General features: G+C 42.2%; 1 protein-coding gene across 1 annotated transcript; it reads right to left on the reverse strand.

Moving 5' to 3' along the window:
- Window positions 1-7,832: 7,832 nt before the first annotated feature.
- On the reverse strand, window positions 7,833-8,783 carry LOC148165143 (olfactory receptor 7C1-like). The gene has a single exon (XM_088022341.1). The coding sequence runs from the start codon at window positions 8,769-8,771 to the stop codon at window positions 7,833-7,835; it is 939 nt and encodes a 312-aa protein (XP_087878467.1). The 5' UTR covers window positions 8,772-8,783.
- Between the last annotated feature and the right edge of the window lie 1,456 nt (window positions 8,784-10,239).

Consider the following 10,239-nt stretch of genomic DNA (forward strand, 5'->3'; position numbering starts at 1 on the left):
CTAGGCAAGAGCCACTTCCTGCTGATCCAGGCATTCAGAACTTGCAACATGAGATAAGGGGAAGAGAACATTTTCTCTTCCTGGCCCAGGCCTGCCTGGCTGTCCTTAACCTCACTGCAGTTCTCAAATGACCCTGGCTCGCAAGGGGCCTACAAGCCTATACCATCTCAATTCCCTCCTTTTTCTTTTGTTTTAATAAAATTGCCTTCCAGAGGGTGGCCATAGAATTCTGTGATGGCTTTAAATAGCAAAAATGCAACAGCATGAAGCATAAGATAATAATCAGTAGAACGAACCCCATTCCTCCTGCAGTGTGCCCCAAACTCTGAATAATACCTTTAGGATCCAGTCCCTCAAGTTGTTTAAGGAATAAATCGGCCAACGTGGCAGCATCTTCATTCTCAAATGGTCTACCAAATACTTCCTGAATATTTGTATGTAAATTATTAATCATGTCAGTCGCTGACGAGTTACCTTCTAAGTATCTTTGGATGATGCTCCAATCATGTTGTGACTCATTGTATCTTAAATTGGTAACACAAAAGGTTGTGGAATTCCAATTGCAACGCAGCCAAATTTGCCTCTCTAGCGTCAAGACCTTCTTTCCTAACCAACTCACAGTCTGTCTAAGGACATCTATTTGTGTTTGTAAGCGAGTATCAATCATAGTTTGTGAAAGCCAAAGATCCCGAGAGTCACGGTGCCACTTTTCCACAAAATGTTTAGTTTGTAAAGATGTATGTAATGCTATACCTGACACCGCGGCTAACGTGGTAACTGTGATTAGACTTAAAATAATGGCCACAACAATGCCAACAAGACGTTTCGTGCGTTTTAACACCTTCTTGAAAAATTCTAAAACCAAGGCGTCTACGGGATTTTGCGCCCACGGTCGTTCTAAATTTACCGGAAGCCAAATATGAGAACGTTGTTGCAAAATCATAAGAGAATATTCTGGCTCAAATTCTATAGAACTATTAACACAAGAGTATAATCGGCATTTGATACAGTTAATTCCATTATCAAAGCTAAAATTCCCTATCAGAAACAAATATGGTAAAGGCACACATGCAGTCACATTCATTTCTTTAAACATGGTGAAGTTATAAGTTGATGCAGAATTTGCTGTGCCAGAAAAACCTCCATTGTACATTCGAACAGTCTTAAGCGCAGCTGCAATTTTCCATAAGTGCGTTTGAATATGATCAGGAAATTTCTGATGTGATATACGAGGGTCTGCGATGCCACCATCTCCCCAGGCCATCAATTGATGATTCACCACTGACTCATTCCATTGGCTCCGCGGCAGTATCATTTGTCGCCTCGGCTGAAGATGATACAGTAAGTAAGGCACACATAGCCAAAAATAAATTTTCAGGTGTGCAAGCCAAAAATAAATTTTCAGGTGTGCAAGCCTTCCCTGTCCGCTGCAGGATTTTTTGCCCCTCCCCACTAAGCTTTTTGATCTGCCCCCAGGTCGGCAAAGTAGTAGCAAATGTCTGCCGGCGGCGACGTCGTCCTCCCAAATTCAGGTGTGCCATGGCTTGTAACGGAAGCTCATCCTGGTCCGGATTCCCCATCCGTCGTCTGGCGGGATACGGTGCCGTGCGAATTGGTTCTCGTCCGGATCCATCTCGCGGGGAGCCAGGAACAGGTCCGTCCATCCTCTGTGGAGACATAAGCATAACCCTTCCCTCTATAAAGTAATAGCCCTGGTTGCCACTCTGCATCTGCAGCCGGTTTAAACCATATATATTCATTTAACGGAGGAGGAGCAGCCTCTCCCTCTATAAAATGCTTTTCTGCTCGGGAAAGAATATCTCCCTGCGGAAGATTCAAGAAATTCAGTGTAAATAGTGCCTGTATCAAAATAGAACGCGCATTAGATTGAGTGAATGATAATATATGATCCTTTTTCCTCCTTTTTAATTTTTTAATTTGCAACTTTAAAGTACTGTGCGCACGTTCCACAATAGCCTGTCCTTGGGGGTTGTACTCAATGCCTGTTTTATGCATTATACCATATTGTTTACAAAAGGCTTGAAATTTTTTACTTCCATATGCAGGTCCATTGTCCGTCTTAATAGTAGATGGTAAACCCATCACAGCAAAAGTTTCCAACAGATGTGTGATGACATGTTGTGCAGTTTCGCCAACTTGTGCTGTAGCCCACATAAAGTGAGAATAAGTATCTATTACCACATGCACATAAGATAATCGACCAAACTGTGCCACATGAGTAACGTCCATTTGCCAAAGTTCATTGGCATATGTACCTCGGGGGTTTACCCCAGCTTTTATAGTGCGCAGATGTAAAGGTCTACAGATTGGACATTGCTTCACGATATGTTTTGCCTGACGGTATGGAATTTTATATTGAACATGTAACCTTCTGGCATTGGTGTGTAATAAATTATGTTCCTCCTCCGCAGATGCAAAGGACACCAAAGCATCCACCTGGGCATTACCATGTGTCAATGAACCAGGAAGATTAGTATGGGAACGAATATGAGTCACATAAATATGGGCATTCCGATTCCTTAATAAGGTTTGTAGGAGCAAAAATAGGCCAAGTAAGCTGGACTTATGTGAACGCACAACAGCAGTGTATATATTTTTAAGGACTCCTACAGCATAAGCAGAATCAGCGATGATATTTACAGCAGAGGGAAAATCCTTTAACACCTGAGTAATGGCGAATAATTCATTTTGCTGGACTGAATCAAAGTCTGTATACTGAACCCAATATTTAGTAGGGGTCCAGTAAGCACTTTTAGTTTTTGAACCGTCAGTAAAGACTGTGGGTGCATCAATTAGGGGTTGATCACTGATGATATCTTGAATAACAAACTCTTGTTTACGAAAACAGTCCCATAACTTTCCTTTGGGAAAATGATAATCAATTTGACCAACATACCCCGCAAGAGCAATTTGTAGTTCTTCCATATTTCGTAACAAAAATGAAAATTGATCCTTGGACAAGGGGATAATAATGTCCATAATATCATAACCAGTTATGGTTATAGCCCTGTCTCGAGCTTGTTCTATCAGATATGCTATTTGAATACCATATGGCGTAATATTTTTTGAAAAATGATGTTTAGTATAGATCCATTCAATGGGTAACTCACTTTGACCGAGTATAGCCGTGGGATATTGCCATGTGTTAAGGATGTATAATTTTAAAGGTAATGAGGGATCAATCCGGGTCAAGAAGGCAGATTTGATTTTTTCCTCTACAATTTCTTTTTAGGTGTCCTAATTGACCACAACCAAAACACTTCATGCTATCTAGCTGCTTAGACTGTAAGGAATGCCAAGTAGTGGCCATGGTTTCAGCAAACAACTGCATCTTTCGACTTTCTGATGTTACATCCTTACAGGCCTTCATGAAGGTATTAATGTCTCCTGTATCCTTAATGGGTAATATAACTCTCTTACAATCCTCGTTAGCATTCTCATATGCTAGCAACTTCAACAGTTGTTGTTTAGCCTCTTCTCCAATAACAGTTCTTTCCAAAGTCAGTTTTAATCGTGATAAGAACTCAACATAAGGCTCATTAGTCTTTTGAATAACTTTAGTCCATGATCCATAGTGCTCCCCTGTTGGCCGGATACGTTCCCAAGCCTCTAAACCTATCTCCCGCAATTGCTCATGAATTTCTTCAGGGGTATTAACCTGAGCAGCAATATCAGAATATTGACCTATACCTGCCAACATTTGGTAAGTTATGGCCTGTATCCGAGGATTGGGATTTAGAGCGTTCTGACGAGCACGATCCATACAAAGCTCAGAAAACCACATCTGCCACTGCAGATATTCAGGCTCTTTCAGAAGGGCTCTACAAAGGACCCTCCAATCTTCAGGAGAGAAGTTATTATAATGTCGAGCTAATCCATTAACTAGCTCCTTAACATAATGCGACTGTGGTCCATATAGAGACACTGCCTTTTTCAAGCGACCAATATCCTCTATTCCGATACCTTCATAATATGGTGCTTGTGCTACTCCCTGGACCGGGGGAGGCCTAATGACAGGAAAAGCAAAGACAGAATTATCAGCCTCACTTTCATCATCGCTATCTCCTAGCGCATCAAGCTCAGCTAAAGCAGCAGAAAGGAAAGGATTTTTGGGAGAGAAAACTGGTGCGGGCGGCAGAGGCGGAGCGGAGGGCTTTTTAGAGGACTTCTTAGATCCCTCCGCCATAGCCATAACCCGCTGAAAAACCATGTCTAAAGTACCCTCATCTGGAAACCAAGGATTCCATTCTCGAATCACTTTCAAACACATCTCAATATCGGTAGAAGCAACAGTGATGCCATAGACAGCAAGTGAATGCTTCAGCATTCGAACATAAGGAGTAGAAGTTCCTTGTCCCATAACCCTGTACTTACTCAAGTTACTCACCCTTCCTGAACGTCCTTCAGGGTCCCTGTTCGGGCGCCAATTGTCAACGTCTAGTGCGTTGGGGTCCCTGGGTAAGGGTTGTGAAAGAACCAGGACACAGGGGATGCAGAGCAAAGGCAGCACTTGCAACTGCATGCTGTCGTTTATTTTCCACACAGCTATATACTTGCAGCAATCAGATAAACATAACAATGTGTACTTTCACACATAATGGGATTAAACTAACATCCTTGAAGAAAGATACACAAGATTTATCAAGAACAGAATGTATCCCGTTTATGCTCGCTGAATTAAAGAATTCTCTCAGCCACCCTTCCTCTGGAGACAGCATGTTCTTGTCCTAAGAAGGAACACCTCTAATCTAGGCAAGAGCCACTTCCTGCTGATCCAGGCATTCAGAACTTGCAACATGAGATAAGGGGAAGAGAACATTTTCTCTTCCTGGCCCAGGCCTGCCTGGCTGTCCTTAACCTCACTGCAGTTCTCAAATGACCCTGGCTCGCAAGGGGCCTACAAGCCTATACCATCTCATTGGTCCATCTCTGCAGCCAGATTGCCTGCTCTGATACCTGGGAGCTCCCCCGCACTCAGGCATCCCCGTCTTTCTGTGATCCTGAAGGTCCTGGGACCACACTGTCCCAGAGAGGGTTCCACCCCCCACTTGGCCACTGGAGCGATGTCCCTCAGAGGAGCTGACTTCTAAAAGTTCCAGTTTTGTGCTCCGCTGCTCTAGCACTTGACGGTAGTGGCTGACGGAGGCCCCTTCCCCCGCCGTCTATCTTCCCGAATATTGCCTCAGATTCACTTCTCCACGTCCTACCTTCCAGAAAGTGGTTGCTTTTCTGTTCAGAGGGTTGTTGCTATTCTTTTTTCCATCTCCTGTTGAGTTCGTAGATGTTCAAAATGGTTTGATCCCTATCCAGCTGAATTCCTGGGACCAGAGGAAATCCGGGTCTCTGACTCCTCCACCATCTTGCTCCTCCTCCCCTCCATAAGAGACTCTTAATCATAGGAAACAAATGGACGGTTGCTGTAGGGAGGAGGGTGGGGGGATGGGGTAACTAGGTGGTGGACATTAAGGGGGGCACCTGATGTAATGAGCACTGGGTATTATATAAGACTGATGACTCACTGGACTCTACCTGTGAAATTAATAATACATTATATGTTAATTAATTGAATTTATTCTTTCTGATGGCTGGGTGGTTATGCTAAGTGAAATAAGTCAAGCAGAGAAAGCCAATTATCATATGTTTTCACTCATATGTGGAACATAAGGAATAGAGCGGAGGACCACAGGGGAAGGGAGGGAAAACTGAATGGGAAGAAATCAGAGAGGGAGACAAACCATGAGAGACTCTGGACCCTGGGAAACAAACAGGGTTATAGAAGGGCAGGGTTTGGGATGGGGTAACCAGGTGATGGGTATTAAGGTGGGCATGTGTTGTGATGAGGACTGGGTGTTATATGCAACTAATGAATCATTGAACACTGCATCACAAACTAATGGTGTACTATATATTGGCTAATTGGACATAATAATAAAAAATAAAAAATTAATTGAATTTAAATAAAAAGAAGAAAAAAAAAGAAAAAAGTTAAAAATAGAACTATCTTATGATCCAGGAAATGCACTACTAGTCATTTACCCAAAGGTTACAAAAATATAGATTCAAAGGGGTACATGCATCCTGATGTTTATAGCAGCATTATCAACAATGGCCAAACTATGGGGAGAGCCCAAATGTCCATCGACTGATGAATGGATAAAGAAGATGTGGTATATATAACAAATGGAATATTAGTCAACCATCCATAAAAATGTAATCTTGCCATTTGCAATGACATGGATGGAGCTAGAGAGTATTATGCTAAGCAAAATAAATCAGTCGGAGAAAAACTAATACCGCAGGATTTCACTCATATGTGGAAGTTAAGAAACAAAACAGATGAACATATGGGAGGGGGAAAAAAGAGAAAAAAGAGAGGGAAAGAAACCATACTCTTTTTTTTTAAGATTTTATTTATTTATTTGACAGAGAGAGACACAGCGAGAGAGGGAACACAAGCAGGGGGAGTGGGGGAGGGAGAAGCAAGCTTCCTGCGGAGCAAGGAGCCCAGTGTGGGGCTCGATCCCAGGACCCTGGGACCATGACCTGAGCCGAAGGCGGCCGCTTAACGACTGAGCCACCCAGGCTCCCTGAAACCATAGAGACTCTTAAAGATAGAGAACAGGGGCACCTGGGTGGCTCAGTCAGTTGAGTGTTCTACTCTTGGTTTCTTTTTTTTTTATTATTATGTTATGTTAGTCACCATACAGTACATCATTGGTTTTTGATGCAGTGATCCATGATTCATTGTTTGCATATAACACCCAGTGCTCCATGCAATACGTGCCCTCCTTAATACCCATCACTGGGCTAACCCTTGGTTTCTGCTTGGGCCTTGATCTCAGGATCATGAGATCAAGCTCCACACCAGGCCCTGTGCTTGGTGCGGAGTCTGCTTGAGATTCTCTCCCTCTCCCTCTGCCTATCCCCCTGCTCATGTGCTCTCTCTTTCTAAAATAAATAAATAAAATCTTAAAAAAAAGAACAAACTGAGGGTTGATGGAGGGATGGGGTGGGGGATGGGCTAGATGGGTGATGGGTATTAGGAGGGCACGTGTGATGAGCCCTGGGTGTTGTATGTAAGTGATGAATCACTGAATTTTACTCCTGGAACCAAAATTGCATTGTATGTTAACTAACTAGAATTTAAATTAAAAAATTGAAAAGAAAAAAGAAAAGGAAGACAGTCCCCTGTGGTTCTCAAGTGGGGGTGATTTGGCCCCCATGGAGCATTTGGTTATATCTGGAAGCATTTTTAGTTGTTGCAACTTGGCTGACAGTGCTACTGGTCCCAGTGTTTAGAGGCTTGAGAGACTGCTAAACATCCTACAATGCACAGGACAACTCCCACAGCAAGGAATGATCAGCCCCAAATATCAATAATGCCAAGGTTGAGAAATTCTGCCCTACATCAAAGTCTCTTTCTTCCTGGGGGCACTGAGCTTTATGACTTAGCCATAATGGAAGAGAAACTAGGTTAATAGTATGGAAACAAAAAACTGGAGCATCATAAAAAATTAGCTCCTTTTTTTTGGTAAGAATAGCTGAAATTTACTTAGGACTTGCTACTTGCATTCCCTGTGCTGAAGCTTTACCATATTATTCCATTTAAGCTTTTTGTCACCCTGATGAGGCATGCATTGTTATAGGTCCATGGAGAAATAGAGGTGTGTGAAGGTTGAGCATTTTTCTCAAGATTATTATCTATTGAAGGTAGCACCACCATTTGAACTCAGTCAGGGAAATTTCAGGGTCCACACTATTAAGCACTCTATTCTGTTGTCCTTGATCACACTTGTCTAGGGTCACTGTTGTCATTGGGAGGACAATATGCTACAGAGAAGCTTTCTCAGGGTCCTCTTCATGTCCCTGTTCCTCAGGCTGTAGATGAAAGGGTTCATCATGGGAGTGACCACAGTGTACAGGACTGAGGCAAACACCCCTCTCTGAGAGGCATGTGTCCAGGTGGAACTGAGGTAGACCCCCAGGCAGGTTCCATAAAACAAAGAGACCACAGAGAGGTGAGACCCGCAGGTGGAGAATGCTTTATACTTTCCTCCCACTGTTGAGATCTTCAGTACAGAAGAGACAATTCGGGAATAAGAGAAAAGGATCCCAGCGAGAGGAAAAAAGCCCATAACACCTGTCACAATATATAATACAACATTATTGATGAAGGTGTCAGAGCAGGCAAGGTGCAGGACCTCAGGGAGTTCACAGAAATAGTGTGGGACTTCAATGACTGCACAGAAGGAGAGCCGCAACATAGATAAACTCTCAGGAAGGGCCCCCAGAACACTGATGAGCCAGGTCAGGATGAGTAACTGGGCACAGAGCTGGGGGTTCATGATGACTGTGTAGTGCAGGGGATGACAGACAGCCACAAAGCGGTCATAGGCCATTGCAGTCAGGAGTAAATTGTCCAAAAGTCCAAACACTGTGAAAAAATACATCTGCGTGATGCAGCCTGCATAGGTAATGACTTTGCTCTGAGTCTGGATGTTCAGCAGCATCTTTGGGATGGTGGTGGAGGTGAAACAGATGTCAGAGAAGGACAGGTTGGAGAGGAAGAAGTACATGGGGGTGTGGAGGTGAGAGTCTGAGCTGATGGCCAGGATGATGAGCAGGTTCCCAAAGACAGTGACCAGGTACAAAGACAGGAACAGCCCAAAGAGAACAGACTGAATCTCTGGCTTCTCAGAAAGTCCCAGAAGGAGAAACACTGGAAGCCCTGAGTGGTTTCTTGGTTCCATGTAAAGGAGTGTCTGCCAAGAACACAAGAAGCAAGACTAAATCAATGACCAACAGGCATCTCAGAAACATAATCACCTTTACCTTGAACCTGATATCGAGGAGACAATTATTTGATTAATGGTCTCTTCCCTCTTGCTTGTCAATTTGGGGTTTCCAAATGTTGTCAAATTCCCCTGTGTTGCCACCACCAGCTGGAAAACCTACATGCAAAAACAATTTTGCCCTCAAAACTGACCTCATGGTTCAATTGTATTGACACCTGATCACCCAGCATTAGCCTTCTCATATATCTTTGATTTAATTCATATTTTACTTCTAAATATCATAAAAGAACATTTTCTTTATAATAAAAGTATAATTTTTATTATCATTTTAATAATACAAAATTAAAAGGGTTTGGGTCTATATATAATTTCCATAAGCTATGATAACATCATGATATTTGCTAGTCACTTGACCATTCAAAATACATAATGGACTGGGGTGCCTGGGTGGCTCAGTCAGTTAAGCACCCAACTCTTGATTTCAGCTTGGGTCATGATCTCAGGATCGTGAGATCGAGCCCCGTGTTGGGGCTCAGCACGGAGCCTGCTTAAGATTCTCACTCTCCTTCAGCCCCTCCAACTCCCCTCCCCCACTGCTCTCTCTCTCTCTCTCAAAATAAAATAAAATAAAATGTATAATGGACAAATCATCAAAGAAGAAATTGAGCCATCAACCAACTTTACCTCCCAGAAAGGCATGATGCCAAATCACTGACTTCGAAATCTCACAAAAGGTATTTGCAATAAATAAAAATTATTTGGAAGCATGTGAAAATAAATGTCCCAGTGAGTTTTCTGAAACCATTTCAATCATGATACAAAAACCAGCAGCCCTCAATGATAGGAGCAACATAACAAAAATCACAGATTAATCTCTTTAGTATATTAGGAAAAAGCTCAAAGACAATAGCAATAAAATACATCCAGCAATTGATCAAGCAAACCCAAATGCCATGACCAGGTATCATTCAACCCTTGAAAGCAACCAGGATTTCATATTGGTAATTTATCTATTGTAGTAGAGCAAATGAGTAGAAAAAAATCATCCAAATATAAGAGGGTCTTTTTAAATGCTAGAGATACTGCATGAGAACAGTTCTGAGGACACTGTAAACAGGATATTTCTTAACTATGATAAAATGGCTCCCTTGATCATCAACTAACATCAACCCTGATATGAAAATATTTGAGGAATCCCCACAAAGATCACAGAGAAGACAAGTATGCCTGCCACTGCCACTATGCAGCACTGCTCTGAAATTTCAAACCAATACAACCAGAGAAAAAGCAATGATATTTGAATTTAAAGAAAAAAAAGAAAACAAAAAAATCAGTAGAAAAGAAAAAAGAAAAAAGAAAAAACAATGATAGGTTTATGTCTTAAGTAAATTGATCACATTTTTCAGATGATATAATCGGTTAC

The sequence above is a fragment of the Eumetopias jubatus genome, unplaced genomic scaffold (genome assembly GCF_037043125.1).
Source record: "Eumetopias jubatus isolate StellerSeaLion01/CBP00866 unplaced genomic scaffold, mEumJub1_p1.0 scaffold_1, whole genome shotgun sequence".
In the NCBI taxonomy this organism is placed as follows: Eukaryota; Metazoa; Chordata; class Mammalia; order Carnivora; family Otariidae; genus Eumetopias; species Eumetopias jubatus.